Source organism: Oncorhynchus masou, chromosome 10 (assembly GCF_036934945.1).
Source record: "Oncorhynchus masou masou isolate Uvic2021 chromosome 10, UVic_Omas_1.1, whole genome shotgun sequence".
In the NCBI taxonomy this organism is placed as follows: Eukaryota; Metazoa; Chordata; class Actinopteri; order Salmoniformes; family Salmonidae; genus Oncorhynchus; species Oncorhynchus masou.
This window is the reverse complement of record NC_088221.1, coordinates 13,369,700-13,391,628: the sequence shown is the minus strand read 5'-3', so window position 1 is coordinate 13,391,628 and position 21,929 is coordinate 13,369,700. Positions and strand designations below refer to the sequence as shown.

The window sequence follows — 21,929 nt, the reverse complement described above, 5'->3', positions numbered from 1 at the left end:
CATTTTCATAATCTACCTACATGCTTATCTCCAGTAGATACCTAAAGCAGCAAAACGAGGAGTACTCAGGCTAAAAGGGAGAGGACAAACGAAGAGGACAAACTCTTACTGTAGTGATAAACGGCCCACAATAGCAGAGAATCCAGTTCCACTCTCTTCCAACAGCCCAGAGAACGAATGCATGCTTGGTTTCTAGCTTTGAGTGGAACACTCTAAACCAGGGCTGTCCAACCCTGTTCCTGGGGCGCTGTCATCCTGTAGGTTCTCGCTCCAACCCAGTTGTAACTAACCTGGTTCAGTTTAGGTGCTAGATTAGGGTTGAAGTAAACATTTACAGAATGGTAGTTTTACAGAAACAGGCTTGGAGAACCCTGCATTAAACAACTATGTTTCATACAAGAACGCCTCAAAATATCCGAAATGATTCTGGAGTGGAAAACAGGGTCGCATCCTTAATGGCCCTACATAGTGCACTACTTTCAATCAGGGCCCATAGGGCTCTGGTCAGAAGTAATGGACTATGTAGGGAATAGGGTGCCCATTTGGGCCATATGCCGCCTCTTATTACACTTTCTGAAGTTGCTGAGCCTGGTTTCCCATACTGCTTTGTACCAGGAAGAGAATCCCCTAGTGTGAGAAAATTATAGAACATAATTTCATTTAAACTGTTTTGCACCACAGGGATCATTTCTTCCAAAGAGGAACAAAAACTCGAACGAAAATGTCTGATAACATACACTACACAACCCTCGCGTCTCCAGCTCATTTCTGATGCAGTGGAAGAAGTAGAGCCTCGGCAGCAACAGAGGACAATCATTCTGGAATTCTTCTAGCATTCTTTCTACAGACTCCCCTGTCAAGCAGCTAGTATTTACGGGGGTTTGAAATGTCAAGTCACACTCCTATGGCTGACAACTGCAAAGAGAAATTACAACAGATCTATCAATCAACACACAGCATATGAATTACTTAGTGGAGCTGTCAACCAGAACACACTGATTCATCTCAGGGGGAGGGTATGCTGGCAGGCATGCTGACACCCTTCTTCATTTTAAATGAACCTGACAGGAGAAACAAAATCGAACTTGACTTGAACGCACGTATCTTATTTATGCAATTGGGATCAAATCGGGATAACGTACACAAAACAACAAAGCCGAAACAGCAGCTTTGCCTTTGGTATGTCAAGATGGTATTACTAGAAACGCCAGTCTATTTCCTAGTACCTCTAGCTCTAGGAGTTTTTCCGCAATGGATGGAAGACTATTTTGCATTCCTTCTAGTGCAATGGCAGTATATCGAACAGTGCCAAACCCTCTGGCGTTCCCCTTCAAACAGTGGCCTGTGGTTTATGACGCGAGTCTACATGAGAGAGAAAGGGGCCTTGGCCCATGCCACAGACTGACATGGCCCGCGTCCCGAATGGTACCTTATCCCCCTATATAGTGCGCCACTTTGGACCAGAGGTTGACCAGGGTCCATAGTGATCTGGTCAAAAGTAGTGCACTATTTAAGGAATAGGGTGCTATTTGGGACGGAGACAATGGCTCTCTGGGCTGTGTGCAATGTCTCACTGTGTGCTGCAGCATGCCAATGGAAAAGCATTGACAGCAGCGCCACAGACTGGAGCGGAGAGGACGTTAAACGTACTTATCGTCAGAACAGCCTCAATTCGCCGGGGCACGGACTCTGCAAAGTGTCAAAAGCGTGTTGACTCCAATGGTTCCCACAGTTGTGACAAGTTGGCTGGATGTCCTTTGGGTGGTGGACCATTCTTGACACCAGTGGAGGCTGCTGAGGGGAGGACGGCTCATAGTAATGGCTGGAACTGAGCGAATGGAATGGCATCAAACACATGGAAACCATGTGTTTAATGTTGTTGATACCATTCCACACATTCTGCTCCAGCAATTACCACGAGACGCGTCCTCCCCAATTAAGGTGCCACCAACCTCCTGTGCTTGATACACACGAAAAGCTGTTGAGTGAGAAAAACCCAGCAGCGTTGCAGATCTTGACACAAACCGGTGTGCCTGGCACCTGCTACCATACCCCGTTCAAAGGCACTTACATATTTTGTCTGGCCCATTCACACTCAGAATGGCACACATACACAATCCATTTCTCAAATTGTCTCAAGGTGTAAAAATCCTTCTTTATCCTCTCTCCTCCCCTTCATCTACACTGATTGAAGTGGATTTAACAAGTGACATCACTAAGGGATCATAGCTTTCAACTGGATTCCCCTGGTCAGTCTATGTCATGGAAAGAGCAGTTATTCCTAATGTTTTGTTCACTCAGTGCATACAGTGCACTACTTTTGACCAGAGCCCTGTTTCAAAAGTAGTGTACTATAGAGGCAATAGGGTACGCATCCATTATCTCCTGCTCTGTGGAGGCATGCATGTATTATCTGTAGGGAGAGTAGACACTTCGAGAGAGTGAGCACACCCAATCTATACGGCCTTCTGGGTATTTGTGTACAAATGGGAAGGCATAAGAACGGACCTGTGAGGTTGTCAGGTCGTGGGATCATCCTCTCGTAGACGTCATAGCTCTGGGCTCCGTAGGGGTCTGCGTCGTGGTGGATCAACGAGCGGGGCAAAGTGGAGCCATAGTGCTGGGGCTGGGCCGTCATGCTGGAGCGCACCGGAGACGCCGACGACCCCACCGGCTGCTGGGTGAGGGGGCCGTCCACCATCGTTAAGGGAGACCCCATGCGCCCCGATGCTGACCCTAGGTAGGGTGAGGTGGCACGGCTGGCGCTGCCCGAGCGGGAGTTGGCGCTGCCCATGCGGCGCAGGGCTGCAGGGGAGCTCTTCTGGGTGTTGAAAGGGGAGCCGGCGCGCTGCGCCGAGGGCAGGGTGGTGGAGAAGATACTGGACAGGGGCTTGGGCTCCGTCATGATGGGAGAACCGTAGTTGCTACCCATGGTGGCCCTCAGGGAGCCGCGAGAGGGGGACACACTGCTGCCGTAGGCTGGGGACTGGGTCCTGGAGGGCACCGAGCTCACCCTCCTCATGGCTCGACCTGGCGCTGCGGCGGTTAACAACGGAGCCTGCCAGAACGGACAAGGAGAAACTACTGAGGAACCCCCACACGTTTTAACACCACATTTAACAGAGCCCTAACATCTATTTACGGTGATCTCCATTAGACATTCAACAAATATCTATGTCTATATATACATCTATATCTATGTCTTTTGGGAGTATTCTAGGTTCTATTCATCTCTCTTTTCTCTAACTTCCCCCTCATCTCCCTGTGACTTGTGTGTAGCCGGCAGTAGCATCTGTGTGCTCAACACCAGTCAGTGTCTGAGTCACGACCATAGAGATGTACTAGAGAGCTCATCTCCTATCTTCGCCATTTCCGCTTCTGTGATAGCATGCGGCCCTCTATCCAACTCTATGGCCGGGACTGCCACAGACAGTGTGCCCTCTAAACAACTCCATGGCCGTGGCTGCCGCAGACGGTGTGCCCTCTGCTCCGTGTCCGTACCTGGACCTGAGCTTGGCCCTCAGCCCTGGCAGTCCTCAGGAGGGTGGAGGTGCCACCTGTGCCTGGGTACGAGTGCTGCATTCTCAGCTCGGCCTTGGCCAGATTATTCTGGTTCTGGCTGCTGTAGTAGCTGCTGCCATCCTGGTAGCCACTGTCTGAGTACGAGTTCATCTGGGTGGAGCTGCGGGAGTTCCCTGTGGACCCTGAGAGAGAGAGAAGGAGAGAGGAAAGGAGGGCGAGAGGGACAGAAGGAGAGAGAGAAACATAGTGAGGGAGGGGAGAGAGAGAGGGAGAGTGGAGAGAGACAGTGTGAGTGTCCTCAAAGCACTACATGACCTTTAGCTAGTCCACACAGTGCTAATGACCTCACACAGTGGCTGTTTTCACCTGCCTACCCTTCCACACTGTAGCATCCACTGACTCATTCAAACTATAGAGAGAGGGAAGGAGGGAGACAGAATGAGAGAGAGAAAAAGAAAAAGAGACAGGAAAATACAAATGAGAGGAGGGGAAGGGAAGGGGAAAAGTGCAAGAAAGAGAGAGCGAGAGAGAGAGAGAGAGAGAGAGAGAGAGAGAGAGAGAGCAGCACCACAGTGCAACCTGAGGCTGCATTAGTAATTAGCTGCATTAGACTCTCACTTTCATGGAGCGAGTTCTGCTCTGGGGAGTAGAGGACCACCTGCTCCTGCTCTGTTCTGAGGCGGTAGGTGGGCGACTGAGAGCTGTCCGTCACCCGAGACTTGGACTCCCCCGAGGTCGAGGCATCTGGGAAAGGGAGAACAAAGTCAGTGCTGCCTGTGTGGTCCAGCAGGCAGAGCATGGCAACGTGAGAATTGTGGCTTCAATTCCCACTGGGGGCCACCCATAGGTATATGTAGCAATAGGAAAATGTAGTGTACACACTATGTTAAGTCACTTTGTAATTTTTTTAAAAGTCTGCTAAATGGAATATATATAGCGGTAGACATATGGAGGAGCAGAAGGCAGTCCCAATTGCAAGAGAGGGTAAATAGAAGTTCAAAGATTTCACTTCAGGGCAATAACATCAATTCCACCACATTCCTTTCACACTCGTGTAAAATCCAGAATTGTTCCTATTTGTTATCATACTAAGACATTTGTTGTGCTCCTATTTTGCGGTGCCAGGACACTGATGAAGATCCTCCCTCGAAAACGGTTTCCAAACTATAAAGTTTCCCCGGGTTCCGTCCCAAATGGCACCCTATTCCCTATGCAGTGCACTACTTTTCACCAGGGCCCCCCATAGGGAGATATAGGGAATGGGGTGCGATTTGGTACACACGCCATGAGAACAACCAGTGAGGCGACGAGGAGGAAGAATTACACCAGTAATCTCATAGGCTGCTGCCCAATGTTGCTCCGCAATCAACATCGAGTTAAGCGCGACAGGTGTGAATGAGCTCCGCTCCAACAGCTGGGACATTGGGACGCACGCATTGGCATTGATCTGGAGGGAGGGGCCTTGTTGGCTGGCATACATGTATGGATGAGGAGGGAGGCTGGATTTCACGGAGAACGAGACCTCTGTTGTGGCTGTTAGCACAGACCTGTTAACACCGACGCCTCGCTGGTTTGACGGCCTGGCGGCTTGTGCTCCCACTTGTGTCTCAGCCACCCGTTACTCTGCCAGGGCTCCACCGTCTCTGCTCGCCGCCGCCGCCGCCTTTAGGGGTACGGATTGGCTGCAACTACGGTACCTCAGTAAATTCTGCTGCTGCAATTATTATGGCGGATGTGAAATTACCGCTATTTCACTGTGCGCTGCGAGGCGGACACGTACATTTTTCAAAAGGCCACGCTCGCCGCGTGACTGAATTCCATGGCGGAAAACGTCATAAAAGAGGAGGATAAAAAGGAAATGGCTAAAAGCAGAATTCACAGAACAACAACGAGAAATGATCTGATAGGGGTGTCGCTTCTGCCCATAACAGCAGCTGTATTCCCCACAAAAACAGCCCAGCGGGAAAGGTCTATTCCACGTTGGGTCTAACGTGGGTTAAAACGCCGTGGAAACAGCGTTGATTCAACTGGTCTGTGTCCTGTGCGACGCTTCACACACCCCCCCCCCCCTCCTGCTCCACTCAGCATATTAGGAGGAACCTTTCAGACAGTGAACCTTCCTGCCATTTTATTTGTCATTTCTGCCCTCAGGGCATCTTTACTGAACCTGTTTGAGAAATGAGACTGTACGCGATGAAAGAGTGTTATGCCCCTCCCCCTGAATCATGGGATTAATGTGTGCATCCGTCACAAAGGGCTCAAGGATAAAAGTAGTACAGTATATTAGGGACGTAGGGTGACATTCGGGACACAACCTGTGACTGTGCCGCCCCAGTGCTCGAGGTGAACGAAAGCCTATCTCCACAGTAACACTTCCTACTTTAATTGACAGCCTGGCGACTGGCGACTGGGACGTGAGCCCGGGAGGGTAATAAGCAGCCCAGCCAGACATAGTCATTATCCTCTACAGCAGCACACTGCAGCTCATTCCACTGCAATCACACTCTCTCACCCATAACACTTTGCGTCTGCGTCCCAAACGCCACCAAATTCCCTATATAGTGCACCACTTTTGACCCGGGCCCAGAGAGCCCCCCGTAGGTCTCTAGCCAAAAGCGGCGCACTATATTGGGAGTAGGGCGCCATTTGGGGCGTAGGCCTCCAACTTAACATAATGCAGGGTGGAGGAGTTCCAATCTAAGGAAGACAAAATAATACCCTGGTTATTAACTCACACCATTACGGCTAGACAGTTGATTAAAACGCTGAGCAAACAACGGTCCTCTCTCCTCATCCACACAGCCTGTCGCTCACTTAATATCAATAAACGTCAGCTATCATTTCTGCTTCACATTTGGATTAGAAAAACACATTACCGTTGGCTAACGACGATTTATCAACTACAATAAGGAAATCAATACTCATCCAAATAGCATGCGCCCCCAAATGGCACCCCTTTCCCTACACAGGGCACTACTTTTGACCAGAACCTTATGCATTCTATTCTAGAGAATTAGGGGGCCATTTGTAACCCATGTGCTTGTTGTTATTGTATCCCTCTGCTAGTAATTCTTTTCAGCAACAAAACGACTGGAGCGAGTGAAAAATTCAAAACCATACCGGGACAAGCTATATTAACATTCCCAGTGCATATGTACAATCGTAACCCCATAGGGTCCCTCTGACAAGATCCGCAATAAAAGATGAATGACGACCGCGCCGATTCACTTAGTTCCATTATACAGCTAATAAGCCATGAAACACACGAGTTAAATGCACTTCATCAATTCCAGCAGCAGCGGCAAAGTGTCTGGGGATCCGTTAAGTATGTGACAATAAAAACATCTATTTCTTTTTTTTTGGGGGGGGGGGGGGGGTCATCTCGGGGAGTTGGAGAGGAGGGAAAGGGGGAAGGTATTCAGGTTTGAGAGGGTGGGATTAACGTGAGATAAGTATCGAATTTGAAATGTGCCCGAGGAGACTGTTATCAGTTCAGTCAGCAGCCGTACGGCATACATTATCTATGGCATGGTATAATGGTATGCTTTTCAGTGTTTAAAAATAATACGCGTGTCTACATATGGTGATTGGTGACATGGGATGCATCCCAAACGGCACCTGATTCACAAGTGCACTACTTTTGGTGGAAAGTAGAGCACTATAAAGGGAATAGGGCGCCATTTGGAACAGTGGCACGGTGTAGGTGAGGAAAGAGGAGCAGTCCTTACCTGCAGATCTCCAGGGGAGAGACTTCTCAGACGAGCTGAAAGACAAAAACAGAGAGAAGGAGGAATTAGATAGGATTGACCCCCGTTCTGGTTCCGGATCTGGTCGGCGGTCCGCCAGTTGAGTATGTAGGGCCTATTCAATTGTGCTTTAGATAAATGTGTGTCTCAAATGGCACCCTATTCCCTATAGGGCCCATAGGACTCTGGTCAAAAGTAGTGCACTATGTAAGACAATAGGGTGCCGTTTGGGACCTGCCCAAACATTCACTATAAAGATGAAATGGAATGGCCCCTCTTAAGTGCAGACGCAATAATGGACCGGACGAAACATAGAAAGAAACAGAGAGAATTGTTATGGCAATGCAGAATATGCCTCCATACACATAAGAAGTGTACAACCAAAAAAATGGAAATGAAATTCAAAATGGTTGTTTCTCTGATTCAGAGGGTTTGGTTAAATGCGGAAGACACATTTCAGTTGAATGCATTCAGTTGTACAACTGAAATGGAAACCACATTAGGCAGAACAGTTAGGGGGCTCGCTACATATCAGTAGTGGAATTGCAATTTACAGCAAGCGATGAACATGTCCCATGGCTCAAGGACTTCTCATTTACAGTAGAATAAATACATTGATATTGCTAGGCATCCCCCTTTCCTCTCTAGCGTCTCTAGTTGTGAAGGAGATCTTTTGTGCCACGACAGACAGAGTACGAGTAGGATCATCCTTTCCCCTGAGGTTCCCTGAGGTTTGCGGCGGTTATTTTTCATCCTCGTCGGTGCTTGAGAAACACACTTTGCGAATAAACGGAAAAGGTCAGGTTTGGCAATTCATCCTGGCTGAGGCTCTGAGGCTGTAGGGCAGCGCTGGTACAGTAAATAGAAAACATATTGATCTCGCGGCAAAAACGGCAATGTGCCGCCGAGGATAAAACACACAGACGGAAGGAAGCAGGCAAGCATGACCCGTGTACACACACACACCTGGACGCACAGGCATGGACGGACACACATACAGATTGATGCAGATACACAGACACGCGCTCACACGTACACACACACACACACACACACACATCTGACCGCTCTGATTTACTGCATGTTGAGCATACACATATTTCTCAGCGATAGAGCTGCAGTTGTCTCCCAGGAATAATGAGGTATAAAAAGCTTGGCGGCCAGAGAGAAGGTCCATTTTAAAGAACACATCATGGCCCTCAGACAAACACAGAGGCTTGAGTCTCAAATGGTACCCTGTTCCCTGTTTAGTGCACTACTTCTAACCAGAGCCTGCTGGGAAAGCAGAGCCAAATGGATCTATAGGCGGGGAGTGTGATGGATGGCAGGGTCATTCGTGCCTGTTCCTGGATCAGTGGGAAGGTGAGCAGGCAGGCAGCTCAAACTCTACCGTGAATCCCAAATGGCACCCTATCCCCTATATTGACCACTACCTTGGACCCAGACCTCACTTGCCTGGTCAAAAGTAGTGCACTATGTAGGGAATAGGGTGCCATTTGGGATGAACTCTCTGTCTGGGAGAGGAAATGTGATTCATTCTTCTCGTCAATGAGAGCGGCCATAACACCAGGCCCTGAGCGGCTCCCCTATTGCAAACCTCAGCCACTTCAAACTGATTTTAAGGGAAGACCCCTCAGAGCACAGAAGAACTAAACTAAAACACACTGTAAAAAAGGTTGATCTAACAGCTACCTGGACCCAGACAGCTTCAATTACATGAGAAAATTATCTTTAGCGAAAAGGACATCGTGGTAATTTCTAATGAGTCAAAGAGAAGAATTGTGTGAGCGCTGGACCTTAAAGCAGGGTTCCCGCCCCTGTGCATTCAAATGAAATATCTTAGCGGGTCATTATTGCCATGACCCTGCTGCTGCCGTTCGCTCGCTGGATCTTGCCATTCGAGGGGATGTTAAATGAGCTTCTAGAATAAGGGGAGGGCGATCGGCATGCCAACGAGACGCGAGCAATTAGAAGAGGAAGCGAGGAGAGGTATGCTCCATTGAGCCATGGCATATGAAGTGGCATAGGTTGCATCCCATATGCCACTCTATTTCCTTTAAAAGAGCACTACTTTTGAACAGGGTCAAAAGTAGCGCACTACATAGGGAATAGGGTCCCATTTGGGATGCAGGCCCAAACTCCTGCTACCATCATACCCAGACCCATCTCACAGTCACATCCACCTGGGTGGGCGGAGGGAGACCCAGGCAGTAAACTACTGATACTCACAAACATAGGCTACAAAGGGGAAGGGTCTTCCATTCCAGTGTAGGGTGAAATTGCCCCCTAGACAATGATTTTGGGTCAGTTTAGCATTTCCCCACTAATGGTTAAGGTTATGGTTGGAGGAAGGGAAGCTGATCCTAGATCTGTATCTGGAGCTTCCATTACCCGGGTGGGAGGTCTCCTCATCAGTCTCAACCCACTCAGAAAGTCTCGCTGATCAAGTCGTACCAGCCCAGATGACTGATATGAAGGACTGCTGCTGTCCTGGAGGTGTAATGAAATTGAATGAGTCTCATCAGAACACTTGAGCATGACGTCACCTCTATTGATGGGCCGGATGGCCTATTGAGAAAAAACGCTCTGACATTAGGACGAGGAAAATCTCTTCCATTTTTATAGGGATGTGGAGGAGATGCTGGGTCTGTGTTGATCCCAGAGTGGGACGCCAAAGACTCTCTCTTGCCCAGACTGATGATGCTGATGGCTTAGCCCTGTAGGGTGCTTCACGACACACAGGGAGCCGGAAGCGCAGCCCAGCCCTCCTCAGTACAGTACAGGAAGCATTACCCAGCCCTCCTCAGTACAGTACAGGAAGCGTTACCCAGCCCTCCTCAGTAGAGTACAGGAAGCATTACCCAGCCCTCCTCAGTACAGTACAGGAAGCGTTACCCAGCCCTCCTCAGTACAGTACAGGAAGCCTTACCCAGCCCTCCTCAGTACAGTACAGGAAGCATTACCCAGGCCTCCTCAGTACAGTAGAGGAAGCGTTACCCAGCCCTCCTCAGTACAGTACAGGAAGCATTACCCAGCCCTCCTCAGTACAGTACAGGAAGCGTTACCCAGCCCTCCTCAGTACAGTACAAGAAGCGTTACCCAGCCCTCCTCAGAACAGTACAGGAAGCATTACCCAGCCCTCCTCAGTACAGTACAGGAAGCATTACCCAGCCCTCCTCAGTACAGAGGAGGAAGCGTTACCCAGCCCTCCTCAGTACAGTACAGGAAGCATTACCCAGCCCTCCTCAGTAGAGTACAGGAAGCATTACCCAGCCCTCCTCAGTACAGTAGAGGAAGCGTTACCCAGCCCTCCTCAGTAGAGTACAGGAAGCATTACCCAGCCCTCCTCAGTACAGTACAGGAAGCCTTACCCAGCCCTCCTCAGTACAGTAGAGGAAGCATTACCCAGCCCTCCTCAGTACAGTAGAGGAAGCGTTACCCAGCCCTCCTCAGTACAGTACAGGAAGCATTTCCCAGCCCTCCTCAGTACAGTACAGGAAGCGTTACCCAGCCCTCCTCAGTACAGTACAGGAAGCATTACCCAGCCCTCCTCAGTACAGTACAGGAAGCATTACCCAGCCCTCCTCAGTACAGTAGAGGAAGCGTTACTCAGCCCTCCTCAGTACAGTAGAGGAAGCGTTACCCAGCCTTCCTCAGTACAGTACAGAAAGCGTTACCCAGCCATCCTCAGTACAGTAGAGGAAGCGTTACCCAGCCCTCCTCAGTACAGTACAGGAAGCGTTACCCAGCCCTCCTCAGTACAGTACAGGAAGCGTTACCCAGCCCTCCTCAGTACAGTACAGGAAGCATTACCCAGCCCTCCTCAGTACAGTACAGGAAGCGTTACCCAGCCCTCCTCAGTACAGTACAGGAAGCATTACCCAGCCCTCCTCAGTACAGTACAGGAAGCATTACCCAGCCCTCCTCAGTACAGTACAGGAAGTGTTACCAAGCCCTCCTCAGTACAGTACAGGAAACGTTACCCAGCCCCCCTCAGTACAGTACAGGAAGCGTTACCCAGCCCTCCCCAGTACAGTACAGGAAGCGTTACCCAGCCCTCCTCACTACAGTACAGGAAGCGTTACCCAGCCCTCCTCAGTACAGTAGAGGAAGCATTACCCAGCCCTCCTCACTACAGTACAGGAAGCGTTACCCAGCCCTCCTCATTACAGTACAGGAAGCGTTACCCAGCACTCCTCATTACAGTACAGGAAGCGTTACCCAGCCCTCCTCACTACAGTACAGGAAGCATTACCCAGCCCTCCTCAGTACAGTACAGGAAGCGTTACCCAGCCCTCCTCATTACAGTACAGGAAGCGGTTACCCAGCCCTCCTCACTACATTACAGGAAGCGTTACCCAGCCCTCCTCATTACAGTACAGGAAGCGGTTACCCAGCCCTCCTCAGTACAGTACAGGAAGCATTACCCAGCCCTCCTCAGTACAGTACAGGAAGCATTACCCAGCCTTCCTCAGTACAGTACAGGAAGCGTTACCCAGCCCTCCTCAGTACAGTACAGAAAGCGTTACCCAGCCCTCCTCAGTACAGTACAGGAAGTGGTTACCCAGCCCTCCTCAGTACAGTATAGGAAGCATTACAGGAAGCATTACCCAGCCCTCCTCAGTACAGTACAGGAAGCATTACCCAGCCCTCCTCAGTACAGTACAGGAAGCATTCAGTACAGTACCGTTACCCAGCCCTCCTCAGTACAGTACAGGAAGCGTTACCCAGCCCTCCTCAGTACAGTACAGGAAGCGTTACCCAGCCCTCCTCAGTACAGTACAGGAAGCGTTACCCAGCCCTCCTCAGTACAGTACAGGAAGCATTACCCAGCCCTCCTCAGTACAGTACACGAAGCGTTACCCAGCCCTCCTCAGTACAGTACAGGATGCATTACCCAGCCCTCCTCAGTACAGTACAGAAAGCGTTACCCAGCCCTCCTCAGTACAGTACAGGAAGCGGTTACCCAGCCCTCCTCAGTACAGTATAGGAAGCATTACCCAGCCCTCCTCAGTACAGTACAGGAAGCGTTACCCAGCCCTCCTCAGTACAGTAGGAAGCAAAGCGTTACCCAGCCCTCCTCAGTACAGTACCCCAGCCCTCCTCAGTACAGTAGAGGAAGCGTTACCCAGCCCTCCTCAGTACAGTACAGGAAGCGTTACCCAGCCCTCCTCAGTACAGTACAGGAAGCGTTACCCAGCCCTCCTCAGTACAGTACAGGAAGCGTTACCCAGCCCTCCTCAGTACAGTAGAGTACAGTACAGGAAGCGTTACCCAGCCCTCCTCAGTACAGTACAGGAAGCGTTACCCAGCCCTCCTCAGTACAGTACAGGAAGCGTTACCCAGCCCTCCTCAGTACAGTACAGGAAGCGTTACCCAGCCCTCCTCAGTACAGTAGAGGAAGCGTTACCCAGCCCTCCTCAGTACAGTAGAGGAAGCGTTACCCAGCCCTCCTCAGTACAGTACAGGAAGCGTTACCCAGCCCTCCTCAGTACAGTACAGGAAGCCCTCCTCAGTACAGTACAGGGAAGCCAGCCCCCAGCCCTCCTCAGTACAGTACAGGAAGCATTACCCAGCCCTCCTCAGTACAGTAGAGGAAGCGTTACCCAGCCCTCCTCAGTACAGTACAGGAAGCATTAAGCCCTCCTCAGTACAGTACCCAGCCCTCCTCAGTACAGTACAGGAAGCGTTACCAGCCCTCCTCAGTAGAGTACAGCCCTCCTCAGTACAGTAGAGGAAGCATTACCCAGCCCTCCTCAGTACAGTACAGGAAGCATTACCCAGCCCTCCTCAGTACAGTACAGTACAGTACAGGAAGCATTACCCAGCCCTCCTCAGTACAGTACAGGAAGCATTACCCAGCCCCCTCAGTACAGTACAGGAAGCAGCCCTCCTCAGTACAGTACAGGAAGCGTTACCCAGCCCTCCCCAGTACAGTACAGGAAGCGTTACCCAGCCCTCCTCAGTACAGTAGAGGAAGCATTACCCAGCCCTCCTCAGTACAGTTTAGGAAGCATTACCCAGCCCTCCTCAGTACAGTACAAGCATTACCCAGCCCTCCTCAGTACAGTACCCAGCCCTCCTCAGTACAGTACAGGATGCATTACCCAGCCCTCCTCAGGACAGTACAGAAAGCGTTACCCAGCCCTCCTCAGTACAGTACAGGAAGCGTTACCCAGCCCTCCTCAGTACAGTAGACGAAACGTTACCCAGCCCTCCTCAGTACAGTAGAGGAAGCATTACCCAGCCCTCCTCAGTACAGTACAGGAAGCATTACCCAGCCCTCCTCAGTACAGTACAGGAAGCGTTACCAAGCCCTCCTCAGTAGAGTACAGGAAGCATTACCCAGCCTTCCTCAGTACAGTACAGGAAGCATTACCCAGCCCTCCTCAGTACAGTACAGGAAGCATTACCCAGCCCTCCTCAGTACAGTACAGGAAGCGTTACCAAGCCCTCCTCAGTACAGTACAGGAAGCGTTACCCAGCCCCCCTCAGTACAGTACAGGAAGCGTTACCCAGCCCTCCCCAGTACAGTACAGGAAGCGTTACCCAGCCCTCCTCAATACAGTACAGGAAGCATTACCCAGCCCTCCTCAGTACAGTTTAGGAAGCATTACCCAGCCCTCCTCAGTACAGTACAGGAAGCGTTACCCAGCCCTCCTCAGTACAGTACAGGAAGCGTTACCCAGCCCTCCTCAGTACAGTAGAGGAAGCGTTACCCAGCCCTCCTCAGTACAGTAGAGGAAGCGTTACCCAGCCTCCTCAGTACAGTAGAGGAAGCGTTACCCAGCCTCCTCAGTACAGTAGAGGAAGCGTTACCCAGCCTCCTCAGTACAGTAGAGGAAGCGTTACCCAGCCTCCTCAGTACAGTAGAGGAAGCATTACCCAGCCTCCTCAGTACAGTAGAGGAAGCGTTACCCAGCCTCCTCAGTACAGTAGAGGAAGCGTTACCCAGCCCTCCTCAATACAGTACAGGAAGCATTACCCAGCCCTCCTCAGTACAGTAGAGGAAGCGTTACCCAGCCCTCCTCAGTACAGTACAGGAAGCGTTACCCAGCCTCCTCAGTACAGTACAGGAAGCGTTACCCAGCCTCCTCAGTACAGTACAGGAAGCGTTACCCAGCCTCCTCAGTACAGTACAGGAAGCGTTACCCAGCCTCCTCAGTACAGTACAGGAAGCGTTACCCAGCCTCCTCAGTACAGTACAGGAAGCGTTACCCAGCCCTCCTCAGTACAGTACAGGAAGCGTTACCCAGCCCTCCTCAGTACAGTACAGGAAGCGTTACCCAGCCTCCTCAGTACAGTACAGGAAGCGTTACCCAGCCTCCTCAGTACAGTAGAGGAAGTGTTACCCAGCCCTCCTCAGTACAGTACAGGAAGCGTTACCCAGCCTCCTCAGTACAGTACAGGAAGCGTTACCCAGCCTCCTCAGTACAGTAGAGGAAGTGTTACCCAGCCCTCCTCAGTACAGTACAGGAAGCGTTACCCAGCCTCCTCAGTACAGTAGAGGAAGCGTTACCCAGCCCTCCTCAGTACAGTAGAGGAAGCGTTACCCAGCCTCCTCAGTACAGTACAGGGAGCGTTACCCAGCCCTCCTCAGTACAGTAGAGGAAGCGTTACCCAGCCCTCCTCAGTACAGTAGAGGAAGCGTTACCCAGCCCTCCTCAGTACAGTAGAGGAAGCGTTACCCAGCCTCCTCAGTACAGTAGAGGAAGCGTTACCCAGCCTCCTCAGTACAGTACAGGGAGCGTTACCCAGCCCTCCTCAGTACAGTAGAGGAAGCGTTACCCAGCCTCCTCAGTACAGTAGAGGAAGCGTTACCCAGCCCTCCTCAGTACAGTAGAGGAAGCGTTACCCAGCCTCCTCAGTACAGTACAGGAAGCGTTACCCAGCCTCCTCAGTACAGTACAGGGAGCGTTACCCAGCCTCCTCAGTACAGTACAGGGAGCGTTACCCAGCCCTCCTCAGTACAGTACAGGAAGCGTTACCCAGCCTCCTCAGTACAGTACAGGGAGCGTTACCCAGCCCTCCTCAGTACAGTACAGGGAGCGTTACCCAGCCCTCCTCAGTACAGTACAGGGAGCGTTACCCAGCCCTCCTCAGTACAGTACAGGAAGCGTTACCCAGCCCTCCTCAGTACAGTAGAGGAAGCGTTACCCAGCCCTCCTCAGTACAGTACAGGAAGCGTTACCCAGCCCTCCTCAGTACAGTAGAGGAAGCATTACCCAGCCCTCCTCAGTACAGTACAGGAAGCGGTACCCAGCCTCCTCAGTACAGTACAGGAAGCGTTACCCAGCCTCCTCAGTACAGTACAGGGAGCGTTACCCAGCCCTCCTCAGTACAGTACAGGAAGCGTTACCCAGCCTCCTCAGTACAGTACAGGGAGCGTTACCCAGCCCTCCTCAGTACAGTACAGGAAGCGTTACCCAGCCTCCTCAGTACAGTACAGGGAGCGTTACCCAGCCTCCTCAGTACAGTACAGGGAGCGTTACCCAGCCCTCCTCAGTACAGTACAGGGAGCGTTACCCAGCCCTCCTCAGTACAGTAGAGGAAGCGTTACCCAGCCCTCCTCAGTACAGTACAGGGAGCGTTACCCAGCCCTCCTCAGTACAGTACAGGAAGCGTTACCCAGCCCTCCTCAGTACAGTAGAGGAAGCATTACCCAGCCCTCCTCAGTACAGTACAGGAAGCGTTACCCAGCCCTCCTCAGTACAGTAGAGGAAGCGTTACCCAGCCCTCCTCAGTACAGTAGAGGAAGCGTTACCCAGCCCTCCTCAGTACAGTAGAGGAAGCATTACCCAGCCCTCCTCAGTACAGTAGAGGAAGCGTTACCCAGCCCTCCTCAGTACAGTACAGGAAGCATTACCCAGCCCTCCTCAGTACAGTAGAGGAAGCGTTACCCAGCCCTCCTCAGTACAGTACAGGAAGCATTACCCAGCCCTCCTCAGTACAGTACAGGAAGCGTTACCCAGCCCTCCTCAGTACAGTAGAGGAAGCATTACCCAGCCCTCCTCAGTACAGTACGCGTTACCCAGCCCTCCTCAGTACAGTAGAGGAAGCGTTACCCAGCCCTCCTCAGTACAGTAGAGGAAGCGTTACCCAGCCCTCCTCAGTACAGTAGAGGAAGCATTACCCAGCCCTCCTCAGTACAGTAGAGGAAGCGTTACCCAGCCCTCCTCAGTACAGTACAGGGAGCGTTACCCAGCCCTCCTCAGTACAGTACAGGAAGCGTTACCCAGCCCTCCTCAGTACAGTACAGGGAGCATTACCCAGCCCTCCTCAGTACAGTACAGGGAGCGTTACCCAGCCCTCCTCAGTCATTAGTACAAGGAGATTTACCCAACCCTCCTCAGTACAGTACAGGGAGCGTTACCCAGCCCTCCTCAGTACAGTACAGGAAGCGTTACCCAGCCCTCATCAGTCATTAGTAACAAGGAGATTTACCCAGATTGTACAGTCAGTACCAACCAGTTAGTGTTCAACATCCTTCATTCAGTACAGGGAGTGTTTCCCAGCCCTCCACAGTCGGGTCATTCCTAGAATACGGGGACTTTTCTGTCCCCAGGAAACATCACTTCTTACTTAGTGTAAAATATAGATCCCAAAAGGGTAAATGTAAGGTACCTTAAAAAAAAAGACATATATGGATCTTGAAAGGGAGTTGAATGCTGTTTTTTTTCCAACTCTTTTTCCAGTGGATGTGTTTTTGCCATGTCCCTGGGTGTTATTCATCAACTTCCACAAGACATAAGGCATAAAATAATAAAATATTTATTCTAGGACTACCATAGTCCTAGTGGTTGTCATCAATAACGTTTTTCCAAGTCATCAATCATCAATAACGTTTTTCCTACTCATCAATAACATGTTTTTCATGATTATTGTATTCATTATTAATATTTAATTTAAGATGTGCTCCGTGTCTCTGATATCGCTCCCCACCCTGTTAGTTTGTTGTACTTCTCCATTTAAGAAAACAACCCCTTCCTACAATGACACCACATTCAGGAAGCTTCGACATTTCTTTGGTGGGAAAAACAAAGTGCAAAGGTAAATAAATATAAATACTCAGTTGGATTTATTTTTCATGTTGCCGGTCTGTATGTCACACTCATACATTTCCATCATGTTACACTAAATAATAGAGTAAATTAGCCACGTTTCAAAATGTAAAAAATACATTTGATAGAGAAGTTAAACTCATGTTCAAGTGTTCACCATTATGCTCGCTCAGTCTTGCTCACTCGCTAGGGCTCATTTAGGCTCCACTTTTCCACCCTGTTAGGATTATGCACCTAATAGGTTGTAAAATGAACATAAGAATGTCTGAGCTTGTTTTTCTGAAAGTGACACGTCCTTTTCTGACAGAATACAACAACAAACATCTATGTTTATACACTAATATATATACTCCCCCCCCCCCCCCCCCCCCCCCCAGTTAATAGGTCCAAAAGGCACCGCAGTCAGTACAGTGCAGGCAGCACCACACAACTCTCTGGCCACCAGGCTATCCTGGACATAATATGACCTCCCCAAAGCCCGTTACCCTTGTTAGGGTCGCCAAAAGGCCACAACCTCTTCCAACTACCCATGGCCATCACATGATTGGAATTCATTGTGTATAAGTGACCAGGTTGAAAATAACCCCGTAAAACCACACCCTGTTATGATGTAGGCCTTTACCAATTGTGAGTGCTGAGAATATGACCAGAGGAAATTTCCCCTGTCCTGTAGGGAGAAAATGGTACTTGTACCTTGCTACCGTCAACAAATAGGATCAATATCATGACTAGATCCACTCTCATTGAGGCTGCAGAAGCCTCTTGTGGAGGAAATAGCAGCAAATAGCCCGGTTGCCAATTTTGACAACAATTTCCCCTGTAGGACAGCCTTTGTTTGGAGACTCTCTGGCCACGCCTCTCTCTATCTGCAGCTCGCTGAGCCCTGAGAGCTGTAATGGACACTCACACTGAGTGCTGCTATTGGACGAGGAGATGCTTCATGTGAGGACCTCGGGGTTATTACTAGTCACGAAAGGAGCTTTCATGAATCAGGGTACACTCTACTTTCAAGAGCGGAAGCACTATACCCACATAGAACTATACTGGCTATGGCGAATGACTTCCAACGGGCGAGCCACAAAGAGACAGCACTTCATCAACATAACACATTGTGTCCACTGGGTGTGTCCGAAATTGCACCCTACTCCCTGCGGTCTGTGATCAAAAGTAGTGCACTCCATGGGGTATCATTTCAGACCGGACAGTGTCCCACACAACCCGACATGCCTTTTCCATTAGTCAAGACACCAGACCGATAATAATCTTCTCACAGCAGCACGGTGCATCCCTGAATGACTTGACTTAATAAAAGCTGCGATATGCATAAACCAACAGAGAACCCCGGTATTAATAGCAGCCACTAAAATGTGTCCATTAAGCAATTTCCCCTCAAAATTCACAGGCCATTAACCTCCTCTCTTATTTTCCCCAGCCGCATTTCACAATTAACATTCCTACTCAACAGCACATCATCACGTTCTTCAAACAGCAACACCAAAGAGGTATGATCCCCCTCCCCCCCGAAAAAAAATAATTCACTGTTATCCAATGCTGCATAGGTGGATTACTTCAAACCATATCTTCCAATTGGATACAGGAGACGTCACCAATGTCACCCTATTCCGTATATAGTGCACTACTTTTTACCATCGCGTCGTCAAAAGTAACGCACTATTTAGCCGAACAGGGTCTCATTTAGGACGTAAAAAACCTCAACAGTTTCTTAAATAAATCCAACAACTGCGTGACACAAGATGACGCCCATATAGCATCTCAACGTGAGCATGCAGTGAGGAGTTAGCCAGTAGCCTAGCCGATGTGTAAACCTATATTACTGTATGTTTGATTTCCCGATGGTACAATTTATTTTGTTGATACTTTGGTCAAGTAAAGCAGAAATGGACCCGGTTTGTTGAAACGTCATATTTGATTAGTCTATCTTGCGATTGTTTGTTCTCTCTCTCGTTATTACTGTACCAGCTATGTTTTTATTTAGGCTAATTGCAAACAACTTTCTGCGATGGAACTTCGTTAGGCCTGTAGATTAATTTAATGGTTGATCATTAGAGTAGGCTGTGCCTAGGCCGAGTAACAAGCAACATTCAAATCGAATGGGTAACGGGAAGAAAAAGGAAATGACGATTTTCAAACAAACCAGGAGAGGGAAAAAACGACGTTTGGCCCTATCTGACATTTTGCACATCTTTGGTGCTTTCCGCTCTTTTTACAATCTACAGTGCCTTGCACAAGTATTCACCTCCCCCCCTTTCGACATTTTATTGTGTCACCCGTCATTAAAATGGATGTAATGTCTGTCACTGATCTACAGAAAAAAGTCTAATGTTCAAGAGACTTTTTAAAAAGCATATTTTTCAAAGTTATTTACAAATAAAAATCGTTAAAGTCTTGATTGTGTAAGTACTCACACCCTTTGCTGTGACACCACTAAATAAACTGGTGCAACCGATTACCTTCAGAAGTCACACCATTAGTTGAATGGAGTCCCCCTGTGTGCAACTAAAGTGTCATGTGATCTCAGATTAAATACACCTTTTTCTGGAAAGCCCCAGAGTTTATTAGAGAGCATATCTCAACAAACAGCATCATTAAGTGCACGGAGCTAACAAAACAACACTAGGATAAAGTTCTGGAGTGGCACCAATTAGGGCTCGGTTCTAAAAATAGTTTGTGACACCGCGATGTCCTCACCATCAACCATGGCTGTCAAACATCATCGATAGACGACGCGATCGCAAAATCGCCCCAACCCTATTGGCTAACGTGATTAATGAAGTATCTCATGGACATATTTGTGTGTGGTGGTCCGTGAGGCGGAACAGCACGCCGTTTTAACTGAATACTTCCTCTAGCCCAGCTCAGCCAAGGCAGCAACCCAAGGGCTGCTAGCTATAACCTATACAGTACAGTAGCACTTCACCAAAGGCTCATTTATACGCAACGCAAAATGCCTAGCAAAAATACGTGTGCATCGGCGCAATTTGTAAATCGACGCAAGATCAACATTTTGTTCAGTTATATTGCGTTCTTCCTGCGATTATAAATGAGGCCCGAGCAGTGAACATCCACACCCTCAGCCCCTCAGCCCTCAAATGAAGTGGACACTTCTGATGACGGTACATGACGTCTGAGGAGTTGACACTTGCAGGGCGAGGGAAGAATGAATGAATTTGAAATGGACCGCTCTTGCCCGGGAATGTGTGACTCGTTCATCCCACGGTTGTGTTTTATGTCAGCATGGAACTGTTGTGTGCCTTATATGCGCTACAGTCAATTATGATTGCATTTCATATCTTGGCTAGAAGACAACGCATGCGCATACATCGAATGTTAGCCGTCCTACTATATCAGGTCAAATCGAAAATTACAATGTATAAGTGTCTGGGGGAAAGTGTTGCGCAAGCTAACGTTTCCAAAAAGCTAACCAAACAAAAACATCCTTACTTTTATGATAGGTGTTTGAGCCGTCATGTTCATTAGTAGCACAATTTCTAACTTATTTACATTAGGTTTTTTTTTTTTTACTTACACTTGTATGTTGATTTCTCCAAATTAATGTTGGTTTTAAGTATTGGCTGACTTTTCTTAGCGGATGTACAATCATCGCCAATTGAATTATTGGGGCGTTTTAGAACATTTTTCTTTTGTTTTATTGAAACTTTATTTAACTAGGCCAGTCAGTTAAGAACATAATCGTACACTCGCAAACTCGATCAAAAACGAGGGCCCAGGGACTTACACTGCCAACTTCCCTTGCTTGGCTAAACAACGACAAAGATGGCCGCGGGGATTCCCCCAAGGGCACAAGGCGAAGGTGTGTCTTTTATGATTTTGAAAAGCAGCCCCTGTTTACTGTCTACATCAACCATTTTTCAACATCTTCTACCATAGACAACATACTGTGTGTGTTTGTTTTCCACAGCAATGTCATGGCTCGTCAAACTGAAAGGTGAATTGATGAGAACGTCTAGGATGACGTTGCCATCTCTGTTCCATATACACAGTCCATTTAGACGTCAATTCGCCGCCACTGCATTCCTGTGCCAAGATGCTAGGAAATAGCTATGTGCCAAGCTATGACCAGCATGTAGGCTCTCTGTGAGTGTGTGTGTTTTCATGCACGCATGTGTATGTGTGTATACATGCATGTGTGTGTGCTCATTACCTGCCGCTAGCAGTGTCTGGCGATTCGGCCCCAAGTCTGCATCTTTCCAGCTGATTGGCCACAATCTGTCTCTCCACCTCCAGCTCCCTGGTCAGCCTCTCAAACTGGAGCTCCTGTAGAAGGACAGTAAAGACAAGACAGAGACAGGAACACAAGGTCAGAGATGCCATGCCTTACAGAATGGCTCCCTTGTAAAACAGGTATTCCGGTCTGAGTGGGATTTCCTGGTTCAATAAAAGGTTCAATGAAACTACACGGCTGAAGATGATGCCGACGAGGAGGAAGGATAACAGTTTGACAGCTCTGAACAGACGCGTGTACAGACGCCGCGCCATAGAGGACGTACAAAAACACCACACACACACACACACAGTCCCATATCTGCATCACAATGCACAGCCCACACACAGAGATTGA

General features: G+C 49.2%; 1 protein-coding gene across 7 annotated transcripts in view; it reads right to left on the bottom strand.

Moving 5' to 3' along the window:
- Positions 1–21,929, bottom strand: part of LOC135547170 (plakophilin-4-like) — a 115,650-nt gene that overhangs the window by 47,628 nt on the left and 46,093 nt on the right. For all 7 annotated transcript variants that reach the window (XM_064975901.1, XM_064975899.1, XM_064975904.1 and 4 more), the window contains 5 exons: positions 21,513–21,625; positions 7,251–7,285; positions 4,141–4,266; positions 3,502–3,704; positions 2,509–3,058 (listed from right to left, as the gene is read on the bottom strand). In XM_064975901.1, the coding sequence (XP_064831973.1) occupies positions 2,509–3,058; positions 3,502–3,704; positions 4,141–4,266; positions 7,251–7,285; positions 21,513–21,625 (1,027 nt within the window). The remainder of the gene's footprint in view (positions 1–2,508; positions 3,059–3,501; positions 3,705–4,140; positions 4,267–7,250; positions 7,286–21,512; positions 21,626–21,929) is intronic.